Source organism: Fopius arisanus, unplaced genomic scaffold (assembly GCF_000806365.1).
Source record: "Fopius arisanus strain USDA-PBARC FA_bdor unplaced genomic scaffold, ASM80636v1 scaffold00009, whole genome shotgun sequence".
NCBI classification, from domain to species: domain Eukaryota; kingdom Metazoa; phylum Arthropoda; class Insecta; order Hymenoptera; family Braconidae; genus Fopius; species Fopius arisanus.
The window spans coordinates 569787-586063 of NW_011887748.1; the positions used below are offsets into that span (position 1 = coordinate 569787).

The 16277-nt window shown below is 39.3% G+C and overlaps 1 protein-coding gene across 8 annotated transcripts in view; it reads left to right on the plus strand.

Moving 5' to 3' along the window:
* Trpgamma (Transient receptor potential cation channel gamma) overlaps positions 1–16277 on the plus strand; it is a 37682-nt gene that overhangs the window by 19961 nt on the left and 1444 nt on the right. For 5 of the 8 annotated variants that reach the window (XM_011316822.1, XM_011316820.1, XM_011316827.1 and 2 more), the window contains 16 exons: positions 5084–5316; positions 8647–8777; positions 8872–9148; positions 10520–10668; positions 11120–11315; positions 11398–11568; positions 11683–11917; positions 12039–12156; positions 12264–12548; positions 12671–12804; positions 12888–13020; positions 13081–13276; positions 13441–13635; positions 13968–14193; positions 14351–14689; positions 15371–15880. In XM_011316822.1, the coding sequence (XP_011315124.1) occupies positions 5084–5316; positions 8647–8777; positions 8872–9148; positions 10520–10668; positions 11120–11315; positions 11398–11568; positions 11683–11917; positions 12039–12156; positions 12264–12548; positions 12671–12804; positions 12888–13020; positions 13081–13276; positions 13441–13635; positions 13968–14193; positions 14351–14689; positions 15371–15880 (3528 nt within the window). Of the gene's footprint in view, positions 1–4655; positions 4747–5083; positions 5317–8646; positions 8778–8871; positions 9149–10519; positions 10669–11119; positions 11316–11397; positions 11569–11682; positions 11918–12038; positions 12157–12263; positions 12549–12670; positions 12805–12887; positions 13021–13080; positions 13277–13440; positions 13636–13967; positions 14194–14350; positions 14690–15370; positions 15881–16277 lie in introns of those variants that run through there. The other 3 variants (XM_011316824.1, XM_011316825.1, XM_011316826.1) reach the window with 3 other exon arrangements.

Genomic DNA, 16277 nt, shown 5'->3' on the forward strand with positions numbered 1-16277 from the left:
CGAATTGAAATCGATAAATCACAACTACAATCGACGAATCAGGATTTAATCCTCAATTATTTAATTGTGTAATTAGCATTAGGTGTCATAAAGGCGACCGAACAAACTCATTACGACTCAATATTTTATGACGCTCGTCATAAACCCTCATTTTGCTCCATTAACTAAATTACATTCCTCCGACTATAATCAGAAATCTCGTTAGGGCAAATAAAATCCTTCGCCCTGTGCATATCCCCTGGAGGAAATACATGGACCTTCATCACTTGCTCGACTTTTTATCGCAATTTTTTACTCCTTCATACTCAGTACAGCTTCTTCCTCCGATTACCGCACGCCTCGCCTCTCAGGATTTCACTCTTTCTGTCTTTCCTCTGGTTTCCTCTCGTTTTTTCTCTTTTTCCCTCGTTTCCTCTCTACCACAGGATTTCATGGCTTTCACATTGAATCAGTGCAACGTACCACTAGAACACACCGCGTTCCCGTAATTTCGAAAAGCACTACTTCCCCATCCCCAAATTTCGGTTACGCGCAGTCATAAAGTTAATCTGCGTGAGAGTCTGAGGGAATTTCTGAGTTGAGTTCAGCTATTTTCTCTTCTTCTCTCTTCATTTTTCTTTTTTTTCGCTTCCTCTTCATCTTCTCGTTAAGGATGATAGTGTGTTGATGATGCTATCAGAAAAACACAAGGGGAAAAGATTTCTTTCGTTCTCAAGAGAAATCTTTACAGAGAGAATGTTTTCTCATAAGAAAGAATTCCTTCATGTCAGAACGGAAATTTCCACCGTGAATAATTTTCACCTAGACACTTCTGCTCTCCGGAAATTCTTAATAATAATAAATAGTAATTTTATTCTAGTGCCAGAACTATATATTTTTTCTTTGTCTCTTGTAATGTTGCACCGGAATTTTTTTTAGATTTCGCTTTTGAATGAGAATGAGAAAGAATGTGCGAAAATTCGGATTTGATTCGGAGATATTAATCAAGAAACTAATTACTGCACACTGGAGGACAGAATTGGATCAGTGAAGCGCAGGTTTCTTCGATAGTTTATGTTCAATCGGTTTGAATTATTTATAATTACGGGGTTTGGTGTCAGTTTGTCCTGTGGGAATATCACATCTGCGGAAGGAAGTGGAAGGAATTCCTGTAGGAAGGAACAACTAGGAGCAAACAAGAGTAATTTATTTTGCTTGGAGGATTATTCCTTTTGTAGTTGTCAATTAAATCGGGGAGGGGTGTTAATGAGTTGGGGGGCGGTATTTCTGAAAGCATGGGGTGGAGGAGGTGGAGGAGGTGGAAGAGGTGGAGGAGGTGGAGGAGGTGGAGGAGGTGGAGGAGGTGGAAGAGGTGGAAGAGGTGGAAGAGGTGGAGGAGGTGGAGAAGATGGAGGAGGTGGAGGAGGTGGAGGAGATGGAGAAGATGGAGAAGATGGAGAAGATAGAGGATAAATATTGTTCCCTCTCTTTCGAACCTAGAAATTCACTGTTGACTCGGCATGGCAGTTACTAAAGCAGACTCTCGTTAAAAGTTGACGGTGAGAAAACCTCCGACTTATCTTCCTCTCCGTCTTCCGTTGCTCATCGTTCACATTCCCGACGGAGCATTCTACTTTACACCGGTTCATCCTCAGGGTACGGGGAAGGGATTAAGCTCAGGGCGGGGAAGACATTTTGCGACATCTACGTGATGGGAATACGTATTCCAGGGCTTTGGGGAATCGACCATCGATCTGGCGAGAACGATCCGTCCACGAGTTTTTATTGGTGAGTTAGGCGAAGAGGGAAAATCCGCGAATTAACGGGAATTCTCGGGAATTTTCTTCTATATCTTTGGAGGATGTGGGAGGGGTTAGTAATCAGGGCATTGAAAGTCCTTTTGAATTTCGGTTTGCTTTGGATGGTTTTGATTGAGTCTTTTGGGGTTTTTCTATTTCTTTCGGGCGTGGGAATTTTATTAATGATGAGGAGATGTTTTTTGAAAAAAATTCTAGGGTAATCAATTTTTTAATGGCAAATGTAATATTATTTAAAATTAAAGTAGAAATTAAAATTGAAATTAAACCTCATATTAAAATGGAAATTAAAATCGAAATTAAAATTGGAATTAAAATCGAAATAAGAATTAAAATAAGATTTGAAATAAAAATCGAAATTAAAATTGGAATTAAAATTGAAAATGGAATTGGAATTGAAATTTAATTGTAATAAAAACAAAAATTATCCCTCAATTAAATAGAAAATTTGAAATTTCAGAATTTACGTAACGGTTCATATAGTTTATGTTTGAACTATAATATTTTTATTGACCTTTCCCTCGCTCCCGGATTTCAGTTCGAAACGTAATTTTTACGTTCTTACTCTGCTAAGTTTAATAGAATTTTTCTCTCTGGCAGACCTAAAACCCTCTACACCCCATTAATTTGTTTCCAAACCGCGAATGCTTACGCCTCATAATTTCCGTAAAACCAAAGCCACCGGATCTCCAACACAATGACCTCGAGTTTCCGATGTGGTGTTTGGATCTCCAGCATCTGGCGATGATTTACGCTCGTGCGGCTTCTGACGTTTAAAAGCAAAACCCCGAAAAAGCGCTCGAGGGGAAAAATGGCGGAGTAAAAAAGAGAGAATGAAAAAAAAGGTGTAAGCATTCTTCGTTGAGAGGTTTTCGCGGGTGTTCCCAGTATCTGTCAACGAGGCGAGAGGAAAATTTTGATAACCGAGTGAGTAATTTCACTCGGGCTGATCCATCACGACAGTATCCACTTACAGACGCGTCGGGGAAAAAAAAATATGTTGAACCGGTCGTACGTCTGGAGGGATGAGTTCACAGGAAAAATAATGAACAATTTCTTGGATGGACTCGGTGATGGGTTCGAATAAACTGGGTCAGATTTTATTCAGTACGGGGAAAAAATATTTTCGCCAGGGGCATTTTTCCAACGCCGGATTTGCATAAATTAATTCTGACAGAAAAAAAATATCTCCGATCGGTGGAAATACCTCGCGATTATTTTGAGAGTAAATTAATGGAATCCTATTTCAATTCTCAGGGAGTGAAGGATTTATTGTCGCAATGAAAAAATGATAGATTGTCTGAAAAAAATAATCATTTTGGTTTATCATAAAATTCTTCATTTATATTTTATAAGAAAAAATATATAAAATCGTGGAATCTCCTCAGAAGTCTATTTTACTGGTGAATAATCCCCATAATTCCAAAAGAAATTATTAATTAATTAAAAATTAGATTTCAGGGAAAAATGGTGGTTTTGGTTTACAATAAAATGAAAAATTGACAAAATTTCCGTCTTTTTAATTTATAGTTAACGATTTAAAGAATGGTAGAAAGGGATTTCCTGAGAAATGAGTTTCCCTTATGAATAATCCCTCCTGATTGATTCGCATTGCACCCAGGGACTCCTCGATAACCGAGCAATACAGCAATAAAATGATAAATATCGAAGACAGGCGGTAAAATAACACATCTGTGCAACAGGTGTGCAGGTAAAATGTCAGGGGATAAGTGAGGGTCAACAAACTGGCGTTACGAGTCTCATTTGCCTGCAGTATTTACGGAAGGCTTTGAATACTTTGGATTGAATACGAGGTGTGCTCTATCCTCGATACCCACCTAGAGCTTCAGACCCTGTCACCGTGTGTGGGCTTGAATTATCTATCGAGCTCACGTTGCTTTATCGCTTATTGATCGTAATTGATACCACAGAACCGAGAAGATAAATAATTAAAAGGGTTCCCCAGGATTTAGATTAAATTACGCACCTGATGCGTTATTACACGATGTATCAATCATTCACATGTATTATCACTCCCTGATTACAGTCTGAGTTTCTAATTAATTTCATTTTCGAGCTTCAAATAATTTCAATATGATTATTAGTTATTCGTCAGTGAATCATAATTTTATAGCGACGATAATATTATCACTAATATTTTATAATTTTTATTAATATGAGATTGATGGAATAATTATCATTCGAAAATTATTATTTCTGTCGTCCAGAATTGAAGAAAAATTAAAAAATCAACGTTTTCATAATGAAAAATCCGTTTCGCAGTCACGGGAGAATTTATTCGCCTCAACTTCCCGTAGAATAATAATAAATACGTCGAACAACGCTCATAAATATTCACTCCGGAATTTTCGATGTACGTAAAGTGCACGTGTGTTGAGATTGACTATGAAATGAGGTAAAAATGAATTTAAATTGACCACGGAAGACTGACGCTGACGCCAAATCCTTTCAATTAAAGTAATCAAGTGGATGACTAATTGGATGAGAGAATTTCGATTCATCAGTTTGAATTTGATTATCACCATTGGCGATACTAAACCTCGATTTTCCGTGGGCAAATAAAAAAAAAGTGGTCTAAATAAATCCTGTAAGTAGGTGTTGCACTGATCGATCGGACGGTTCATTTCCCCGGTAGCAGGTCAGACATGCAACTCGACTTTGGCACAATGACCCCGTATGAATAGGTCGTTGGAGTCAACTTCAAGTATCGATCCTCGATCCATATTTCTTTTCTGGTGGATAACCGCATGCGCTCGGGTGAATTTCAAGCAGTTATAAACGTACCAACTGGGTGGTAGGCAAGAAGAGGGTCGTTCAGGGGTTTTGGATCGCGTGTTTTGGCAAGACAATCGTTGGGGTGTGTTCTCGTCGATCCATCACTCGGTGGAGAACCGGATGGAGGTCTTACTCGAGATGTCCTGGTGGCAGGGTAGGGGCTTTTCGATTCACTGTACAAGTTTGATCGACGTTTATTGCACATAACAGTTAATATATCGGTATGAGGACTAGATCGTCTATTCCTATAGATCTCAATCGGCCAAGTGTTCAATAAGATGGAAGTCCATTGGTTTTAATTGTCCTCCATTTTCTTGGCATCGAGTAATTACAGGAATAAAGCCAAATGTACGATCAGACGTTCAGTCTGGAAGATTCAATCGCTTTTCAGTACCTCTGGGAAATTGAATGTCAAATCCAGATAAATCGCTCTGTCCTCTAGTCACTATTCTCTGGTTTATTCAATGGGGGTTTTTTTTTGCTGTTTGCAGAGAGCGCGGGTGAAGATGAGGAGAGTCTCGCTGGTGATGGTGTTGTCACGCATCTCACCATGACAACGAGGGTTTCGGGAATGGGAAGCCCAACACCTGGGGGCTTCCATCGTGGTATCATTGGTGGCCATCACAATCAGCATGTCACCTTTGATCCTGAAGCCCAACCAACCATGCTCTATCCAACCACCAGCCTCCTCGAGAGGCCTGATATTACTGATAAAAAGGTCAAGGTGGGTATTGCTATCGTTTGTAATCATTAGAAAATTGTTAAATTGGAGAGAGCTATTTTTTGAAGCCGGTTTTTACGCAATATCTCGGAATTGAAGGAACATGGCGAATTTTTTGTAAAAATATTTTTTATGGAGAAAGATTAGAGCTACAAAAAAGGTATATATGAAAAAATCGTTATCTTCTTTCAATTCCGAGAAATTGGGGGAAAACTGACCTCGATGCAAGATAAAAATGCATTTATCCTAGTTTACACATATTCAGAGAAAAAATACCACTTCAGCAATTTATTTAACACCAGCAAATTAAATTATTTAATCGGAATCATTAAAAATTTTATGAATGATAATGCAAAATAATATGAATTATTTTAATAAACTTATGGAAAATAAACAAAACCATTAATAATTGCATTAAGTGCAAAATAAAATTCTTTAAAATTAAACTTTTCTCCGATATTCTTTTCTATAACATATTGGTATTATTATTATTAGTAGTATTGTTATTATTATTATTATTATTATTTGTATGGAGAGGAATAAAAAAAAAGATCTGTATAGCGATGAGAAAAAGTGAAAAAAGTTCAATTGGATTTTACACCTGACGTAAATTGCGTGTAATACCGCTTCTAGAGTGGAATGTGATTTATTTCTCACGTCCCATGTAAACGAGACAAGTACCACTCCATCCGCAATAATGCAGACACCGAGAACGAGATGACACTCAACCCTTTTTCTCTCTCTGAACTGACCCAGCATCCCACAGGAAAAAAAAAAAATAAACCAGAAAAACACGATTCCACAGTTTGTTTCGGTTTTATTTTTATTGTTCAGTTATTTGTCCCGACCTCCATGACCTGTTAAGTAATACACGCTCCATTGAATTGACCCCATCGTCTATAAATAGAGGAAAGCCTCAAGAAAAATAATGCAGGGGGAAATATTCAATGAAAAATTACGGAACAATCCGCGTAATCTGGAATTAATAATTGTTTTATCGTGATTTTTGGAGGAATCGGTGTAATCGCGATGTTTAACTCTCACCTTTATTACTGATTACAGTTCTTAATTTTTATTTGTCACATAATTTTTTGGGAAGAATGCAAATTTTTTTTTTGAGAATGCGAGAAAATTTCTGGTGTAATTCCAATTACGTATTATATATGAGAATTTATTGTTTCTTCCTTGTTATTATGATGTTTGGAAATAATTTGCGATTTCTTGAAATATTTTTAGCTGTAATATTCTGAGTTGTGTTATTCTGACAGGTAAACTTCTCCTTCGTTCCCTTTTCTGGTAATTTTTATTGGATTTTTTTCTCAGTGCGTGGGAGGATCGGCACAGACAAAATCCCGTTGTTCTCCACTTATTCTCCTGTACCTTATTACTCTTTCACTAATTTCAATGACCTGTTAAGTAATACCAAGTGGAAGTCTCATTAATTCTGCCCCACATTTCGCGGGATCCGTCGGAGGGGAGAGGAAATTTCTCTTATACTCGCGCTTTCTTCTTTATTTTAAACTCTAGGACTTTTTCTTGCACTGTCCTCTGAAACTTCCTCTGGTACTGCGAGTTTCAACAACCTGTCGGGTGACTCGATGTTTTTTTTAATTAAAGAATCTTTTAATTTTTTGTTGATCAATTTATTGTAAGAGAAATACACGATACAAGCCAAAGAATTCCGCAAATTTACTTCAATTGATAAGAAACTAGAAAATTGCATGATGATGATTTTTTCAAAATTTATTTTTAATATTTAATTATTTTATAATATAATATTAACTATAAAAATATACTGTTTTAATTTCCAAAATTCTATTCATTTTGTTTATTATAATTTTTTTATTTTACCATTGTTAATTGTATTATTGATAATTTGTTATAAGTTATTGCTATTTATTTAATAAATATATGTTCACTGATGCACTTGCGTTTCAATCGGTATCAGAACTGGAATTCGATACCGAGAATAAATACAATAATTATTTCGCGAATTGCGATGGAGGAATGACTAGGAGTTGAAGAGGAATTAAATAATTTTCCACGAGGGAAGATTGAGCGGCCATGTTTTATTGGAGTGAGAAGACATGAGGCGTGGCACGATTAAGCCCCTTGAGACTGTCTGGACGTAGCATGAAGTGAAGGAAAACGATGAAGAGGATGGGAAAATAGTGGGCATTTACCGGGGGATGAGATGATATCGAGGGTGAAAGAGGGAAAATTGTAACGCGACATTCGACAAGGCCACGAGTGTTTGTCCTGGCGCTCCCCGGACGATTGACCACACCCTCGTGTATAACCACTAGTATTCATCCTTTTTTTTTCATTTGTACATCCTAAATCCTCTATTTTCATCCTGAGGAGGCAGGAGTGCACCTCATTTTTACCGATATCACTTGAAGACGACTTGGTTACTCAGGAAATGTGGGCGAATTTATTGCGTATTTATATGGAAGAATCGGTTGGGAATCGGTTGAAGATCGGTTGAAAATCGGTTGAAAATCGGTTGGGAATCGGTTGGGAATCGATTGGGAATCGATTTGGAATCAGTTAGGAATGAATTTAAAATGAGTCTAAAATCGATTGGGAATCGATTCTGGATCAATTGAGATGGCGAAGGCATTAGTGTCACAACAGGTGGCGATTTTCGCGTTTCGGATTTCCAATTATAACGATGGGAGAATAAATATCGAATTCGGCGAAAGTCGAGATGCTGAATTGTCTGCTGCAGCTCCTGGGGCATTTCTCGGATGTTCGAGGGTTTGGAGCAGCTAACGGGGCTGTTTAACGACTCGGGGTATTTTCAGAGTTTAAATGGAGTTGGAGGAATTATTCACTCCCTGTTGGAGATGTTCATGGGCCTCTCGAGAGTTTAATTATGGTTTCCAGCGGCTATGGTGACCCGGCGAATTGCTGTTGGTTTATAACGTTGGAATAATTATTCAAGTCGGAATTATTGAACCGAAAGTCAGTCTCTATGACTTTCTTGGGAAATTGATTCCCAATTACAGAAGTTTAAAAATTGTATCAAATTAATTATAAATTTGCCCAATAAAAAATTGATACACAAAGAAATTACGCACTTCTAATGAATAATTATTGAAATCCTATTAATTTTTCGTAGAAGAATTAATAAAGAAAACTAAAAATCATCGCGATGATAATTGAATTTACTATTATAATTATGATTATTATTAAAATTGGTGGAGATTCGAGGTGTTGAAGAAAGAATTCCAAAATCGTTGGCGACCGATCAGTAATTTCTTGTAATTCTTCAATTACTTAAGTAGACGGATGTTTTTCCGTGAAATTAATGAATTGGCTCGATTTCAGAGGCAAAGTATTCACGGTATGATGGAGGAGGAGAATGTAGTGCGACCCCACCAGGAAATCGCCAGTCTCTCCCTAGCGGAGAAGAAATATCTGTTGGCAGTGGAACGAGGGGATGTCGCCTCAGTGAGACGGTAATTAATTTAGTGTTGAACTTTCCCCAGGTCCTGATGCAAAATTTCAACAGATAAATACCTAGACAAATAAAATAAATAATATTAACCCCAGGATGCTGCAGAAAGCCCAGGAGGACAAGTCGATAAATATGAATTGTGTCGATCCACTGGGCAGATCTGCACTGCTCATGGCAATTGACAACGAGAATCTCGAGATGGTGGAACTTCTCATAAAGTACAAAGTCGATACCAAGGATGCACTGTTGCATGCTATATCAGAGGAGTTTGTCGAAGCTGTTGAGGTACTTCTTGAGCACGAGGAAACCCTCCACAGGGATGGCAAGCCCCACGTAAGCAGCCCGGCTGTGTCGTCCGCTTGTCATATGACAGTTCGTAGCTTGTTATCTGTTCACATTGATTTAAGGATATTTGGGCATTGTCGTTCCTCAATACTCGATCTGACAATGGCAATTCAATTGATTTTCATTAATTTATTAGCTCCAGTGCATGGAACGACGAGTCATTCTGTAGATAATTAAGGGGATGGGGAGATTTTTTTGAGATGCATGGATAAATAAATCGATGGGCCAATTTGAAATTGTTTTTGTTTGTTATATTTTTGGCTGTTTGTCGACCGGAAGTCAAGGAAAATGGAAATCATGCGCATGATTTCAGTTGCGATGTGGTAATTAGGAGAAGAGCATTTTTTTGAAACCGGTTTTTAGGCAATATCTCGGAATTGAAGGAACCTAGCGAATTTTTTATAAAAACATTTTTTATGGAAAAAGATGAGAGCTATAAAAAAGGTATCTATGAAAATATCATTATCTCTCTTCGATTTCGAGATATTGGCTATAGACTGGCCTCTGAAAAAATGCGCTCATCCTAGTTTACCACTTTACAACAAAATTGTTATAAAAAAAAATCCAGCGGATTAATTATATAAAAAAATTAATATAGATAAGCATTTTTCAGTGAAAAAAAATGTAATGGTTAATGGAATTGCTGCGGAAAAAAATAGATATGATATTTTATCAGAATGTAAATGTAGTTACGCATTCATGAGAACTAGATACTCAGTTGAATAGACTCGTCTCGTTCCAACTTTTCTCGAGAATAACGGAAACAGTGTTTTCGTGATAAATTCAATTCAGCAACCGACGAGAGTATTTAGCGAGGTGCACAAATTTCATTCGATTGTCCTCTTCTTCATAATCATATTCACCACTGAGTGTAATTTAAAAACGTTCAGTTGAAATTTCGAGGACGGCAAAATAACGTGCGACCCTGTAGAGACGCAAGGATTATATTTCAGATGAAGACGCGTCAGCAGGTCAGCCCCGTAGAATACCTATTCTCAGCTTGATTAAGAAATTCCTCGTTGCTGTTGAGAGGAGACCAGAAAAAATATCTCAGAATGCCGTAGAACTGTTCAATTCAGCTGCATTCCTGCCCAAAAATCTTTAAAACACAGAATCCCTAGCCGAGATTAAATCATTGGTACCCACTGCACTGTGCTTTTAGTGTTCAATGTGTAATCCTAGTTCCCTCAAATCTGCATGCAACTAGAGTCTTGTCTCCCAATCCAATCATATTCATTGCATCAACTGAATTACCATTCACTTATCCAGATAAATGCATAAATTCAACAGTTGTAAATTGGAATGATGAAAGAAACACTTGACATGCCTGAAGCACCCCTTTTTTATTCCTCTGAATATTTAAATGTTTAATTTTAAAATGAAAAATGGTGAATACAGAGCTGGGAGGCTCTCGATCCAGACACTGCGACATTTACCCCCGACATCACGCCTTTAATACTCTCGGCACATCGTGACAACTATGAAATCATTAAAATTCTTCTGGACCGAGGCTCGGTGCTGCCCATGCCCCACGACGTCCGTTGTGGGTGAGTCAAAAAGTGAAATACTTTTTCATTTTTAGTTGTTTTTAAAAAACAATTCCACACCAGATCAACAAATAAAAATTGATTTTTTAAATCGATCGCTCCGATTTCATTCGCGAAATGGTTAATTTTTTTTCTGGGCTCAATTCCGGTAAAAATTCGTAAAAATAGTCTATAAAATATAAAACAATAAAAAAATATATATTACATGTATTTTTTGATATGGCGACTCTATGTCTAAATCCAAGCTAGACAAAATAAATCGTCAACGAAAAACGTTTCACTGTTTTAACAGAGAAAATAGAAATAATAATTTGCAACTGAAAATGTTCCCTTAAAAAATAAATAAATATCCGTCGATACACCTCTCATTATCAAAAACGAGAACCGTTTCCCCTAAATGATTGCCTGAAGCATCCATGAAGAGTACAAATGAATAATTACCATCGAACAGATGCGATGAATGTGTAACATCGAGGATGGAGGACTCCCTGAGGCACTCGAGGAGTCGTATAAATGCCTACAGGGCACTGGCCTCACCCTCTCTCATAGCCCTGTCTTCCAAGGATCCAATCTTAACGGCTTTCGAGCTCTCCTGGGAGCTGCGTCGATTATCCTTCCTCGAGCATGAATTCAAATGCGAATACCAGGTGTGCTTATTCAAAATGCGCTCAAACACCACTCCATAAACTCAGAGAAACCATTAACACGGTTTTGTCTCTTTGATCGCAGGAATTGAGACGACAGTGTCAGGATTTTGCCACAGCACTGCTGGATCATACCAGGAGCTCTTATGAGCTAGAAGTGCTGTTAAATCATGATCCAACGGGACCAGCGTTCGAGCACGGCGAGAGAATGCATCTGAATCGACTAAAACTGGCGATCAAGCTCAGACAGAAAAAAGTAATGACCAAGTGTTTTTCTCTCTTCGATCCAGCCCCTCATTTTTTTAATCCCCTTTTAATTACGGTTCACTTAATTGAGCTTTAAGAGGGACATTTACTATTCTATTTCCAGTTTGTTGCACACCCAAATGTCCAGCAATTACTGGCCTCGATTTGGTACGAGGGCCTTCCAGGCTTTCGTCGAAAGAACATGGTATTACAGGCACTTGAAATCGTACGTATTGGAATTCTATTTCCATTTCTCAGTGTCGCTTACATTATCGCGCCACACAGTGTCTTCGGTCAGACCATGAGAAAACCCTTTATCAAATTCATCTGTCACTCGGCATCGTACTTCCTATTTCTCTGTGAGTAGAACATTCAATCAGCTGTATTAAAATAAAATCGATGAAGTCTCTTTGGATAGAATGTATTGAACTGATGATTGATGATTCCTTGGAAATTTTCATATTTATTTTCAACGCCTAGTCATGCTGATTCTCGCCAGTCAGAGAATAGAGTCAGTGATAGGCCTGTGGATGGGTCAGGACATTGATGAGCACGAGCCGGAGTCGAAAAGAGGGGCTGCACCAACTCTAGTCGAATGGTATTGATCCAGTCCAAAGAATAATTGAAATGCTAAAAGAAGAATTTACGTAATTTATACAATATACGTAACAGAGTGACATTATTTTGCTGGTCATTGCACAATAGGTTCATCTTGGCATGGGTATCGGGATTGATTTGGTCCGAGGTGAAGCAGCTCTGGGATGTGGGACTCGAGGAGTATGTCAATGACATGTGGAATGTCATTGATTTTGTAACAAATTCACTGTACGTTGCGACAGTTGCATTGAGAATAGTCGCTCATTTTCGTGTTCAAAAGGAAAATGAGGGACGAATGCCAGGATCAATTGTCGGACTGCAGAGGGAAGAGTGGGACACTTGGGATCCGATGCTCATATCTGAGGGTTTATTCTCAGCAGCCAACATCTTCAGGTAAATTAAAATTTAAACTGTCAAAGTAATTATTCATGTGCCGGTGCCTGTGGCTCAATCTAGGACGATATACCCGTCAATTATAATTACCATTCATCATCTCGGTAATTGTTGATGTGCAGCTCACTGAAGCTCGTCTACATATTCTCGGTGAATCCTCACCTGGGACCCCTCCAGGTCTCACTATCTAGAATGGTGATGGACATTATGAAGTTTTTCTTTCTCTTCGTTCTCGTGTTATTCGCATTCTCCTGTGGTGAGTGGTACGTCGTTGGAAAAATCTTTTATCCATTTGTCATGAATTTATCTCAATTGTTTCTCTTCCATTGAATCTTCAAGGTTTGAATCAACTGTTGTGGTATTACGCGCACATGGAGAAGAAGAGGTGTCCGACGGAGACGATGTATCCGTACAACAACAACATCACCAACAGCGATACCAATGCCTGCATTGTCTGGAGGAGATTCGCCAAGTGAGTTTATGAACAATCACTTGTTCTCATCTGCCACTCAATTCAATATTTTATTTTCAGTCTATTTGAAACAACGCAGACGCTCTTCTGGGCAGTGTTTGGCCTCATTGATCTCGAGAGTTTTGAGCTCGACGGCATCAAGGTGTTCACAAGGTTCTGGGGCATGCTGATGTTCGGCACATACTCCGTCATCAACATAGTGGTGCTCTTGAATCTACTCATCGCCATGATGAATCACTCCTATCAACTCATCTTCGTGAGTCTCATATTTCCTGCGTTATTATTTTCATCCTTTTCAAGTCCTCTCCAAGTCTTTCATCTCCATCCATCTTTCTAATGCGTCGATGCCTCGTTTTTATGGCTTTCTTTTTTCTTTCTTGTTTAAACTTCATGCATCACACCTCGTGCTCTTGTGAATAGGAGCGTGCTGATGTTGAATGGAAGTTCGCGAGAAGCAAACTGTGGATCAGTTACTTCGAGGAGGGGGGCACTGTACCACCGCCTTTCAATATTATTCCCACACCCAAGAGTCTGTGGTATATCGGACAGTGGATTCATAAAAAATTTTGCGGCCACAGTAGAGCTGCGAAGAAGGAGCACATGAGAACAATTCGGGTAATCGAATCTTGATTAACAATCACGAGAAAATAAGAGTTCACTAACACTTCACAGCTCATCTACTTTTTCAAACTTGAATATCTCATTATCAGAAGAGAGAAAGTTTCATGCGACAGTTTCCTCTTATCAATGTAAAATAACGTATCAATTACCGAGCTCAAGACTTCCTTTTGGCTTTGAAACTCGTAGAACGTCATGCTCATTAATTTTTAATAATCTCACAACGAAGTGTCTTGTCTTGAGAATCTCTGGTAAATGGTAAATGTGGATGAGAGAAATTTTCATTGGACTCATGACAATCGAGCTCATTACGATGTATTGGCTTGCAGCGAAAAGCTCAACAAGCTAGTGAGCGCGACCTGAGATACCAGGGAATAATGAGAAATCTCGTTCGACGATACGTCACTGTCGAGCAACGAAAAACCGAGGGTGAGGGTGTCACTGAGGACGACGTCAATGAGATAAAGCAGGACATCAGTGCATTCAGATGTGAATTAATCGAGATACTGAATGCATCGGGAATGAAAACATCAACGAGCTCATCAACCGGTACCGGTGAGCCCCGAGAATTCCCTCCTGCTCTTGATCCATCAGTTGTCTTTTTTAGACCCATAGTCATCTCTTAGATAAATAAATCCAGCTTTTAACCCAGACTTTTTGTATCGTTGCGCGATGCTCTGGGGAGATGCTTGATATATTTGAGGGTTTGCAGGTGCTGGGGGTAAGAAGAATCGACAGAAGGAGAGAAGATTGATGAAGGGATTCAACATTGCACCACAGCCTGGGGGCAGTGGCAGTTTACCACCGGTTGCTGAGTATATTGCATCACTCCAGCAGGCACAGCACGATCACAAGACGAGAGAGCTCACCAGCAGCACTCTCAGTGGAATCTTTGCTCCTGTCACTGCTCTCAAAAAGAATCCCCATCACATGAGCACTAACAGTGTTCCTGCTACTTGTAACAGGCAGAATCGAACATGCAGGAACGGCTCCAGGAAGAGACGATGGGGAACTCTCATCGAAGCTGCCAAAGTTCGGTCTAGGTTGATAGGTGAGTTGAAAGGGATTGACGAAACGTCTGGAGAAATCTCCATAATTTTCCTGTTAAGATTCAATTCAATAAAAATTTTATCGTAAGATTGAGCGGCGACAGTAGCCACGCGGGCGGTGTGTGACTCCGGCGATCACCCAAGCTAAGCAACGCTCAGTTGGGTTAGTACTTGGATGGGTGCCCGCTTAGTCACACCCATCGGCGTATAGACTGCCGCCGTCAGGCACGGGTGCGGAGAGCTGGTGTGTTCACCGAGTCAGTGTGACTGATGAACACAGCAGAATCCCCGCAGTACCGGCCGGCTGCGCTACTGAGGTTTTACATGGTTTCCCTCAGTACACGCCAAATGGGCGCAGTACAGAAAGTCGGCCCATGCTACCGCAAAAATAATGAGAGGATAGTAGGAGAGGCTAATGAGAGGATAGTAGGAGAGGCTAATGAGAGGATAGTAAGAGAGGCTAATGAGAGGATAGTAGGAGAGGCTAAAGGCTAAGACGAAGGGGCGCCTATCAAACCATGGTAACAATGGTAATAGGAAAAGGAAAAAATGTAAAAATAAAAATAATTTATCGTAAGATTAATTCAGGATTTCCTGTGGGAATTGTTTCGATGATGATTCCTCAGTGTGAGATCTAATGTTTTGGTTTCTTGTGTGAACAGAATTTTTTTATTCAATTCTAGACACCTACGCATCCACAGGAAGATCACGCTCCGAGGACTCAATGTATCCTCCCGCCTCTGAAGACGGTGGTTTCCGATCCGAGGGGTCCTCTGATTCGAAATCCTCCTTGGATGTACCAACAGCTGGGGGATCCCAGGAGAATCCCCAGAATTCCCAGCAGTGTGAGCGTCAGAACAACGTGTTCACCCACAGCCAAGTATTCTCGTCAGCACTGGCTGCCCTCAGAATGAAGAGAAAAAAATTCTCAGGATCAAGGGCATCAACGCCTGTTATGACTAGTGGAAATACGTCGACTGTTGAGAGTATCTCAGCTCTACCAACGGCAAGTTCCGTGAGCTCTGTAACTCAATCTACTAACAAGAGTCAGTTGCAGAGGGCAAGCAGTGTTCCAGCGAGGAAGATGGATCTAATTTCCAATCAAATTATCTTGGCGAGGTGTCACGATGTCACTCAGAGTCAACAACCGAGCTTGGATACTATGGAGATAACCAGCGTCAGCGAAAGACTTGGTAAGTGGTAATTATTATTGAGTTAATGACCCCCAAATGGTTCTTTATCTCCTGGAAATAGGTAGAATCAAAATCACGTAGGAACAGAATTTTTATTTAAAACGGATAACGAAATATATTTTAAAGAGAATACGGACAGATATTACACATAAAAGATGAAATGATTCACATCCTCATTCGCGATCGGTCAAGTCCGAACTGACTCACTCCTATTCCCCACGCCTTTCCCATTTTCCCATTTTCCCATTTTCTCATTTTCTCGTTTTCTTTCTTTATTTTAAACATTTTCTCACTTACTCTCACTTCTCAGCAATACAATTTTCACCCCGAAAACACCCTCATAGCAGGAAAAAGACCATCCATATGTGGCAAAGAAACTCAAAATATTATAAATAAA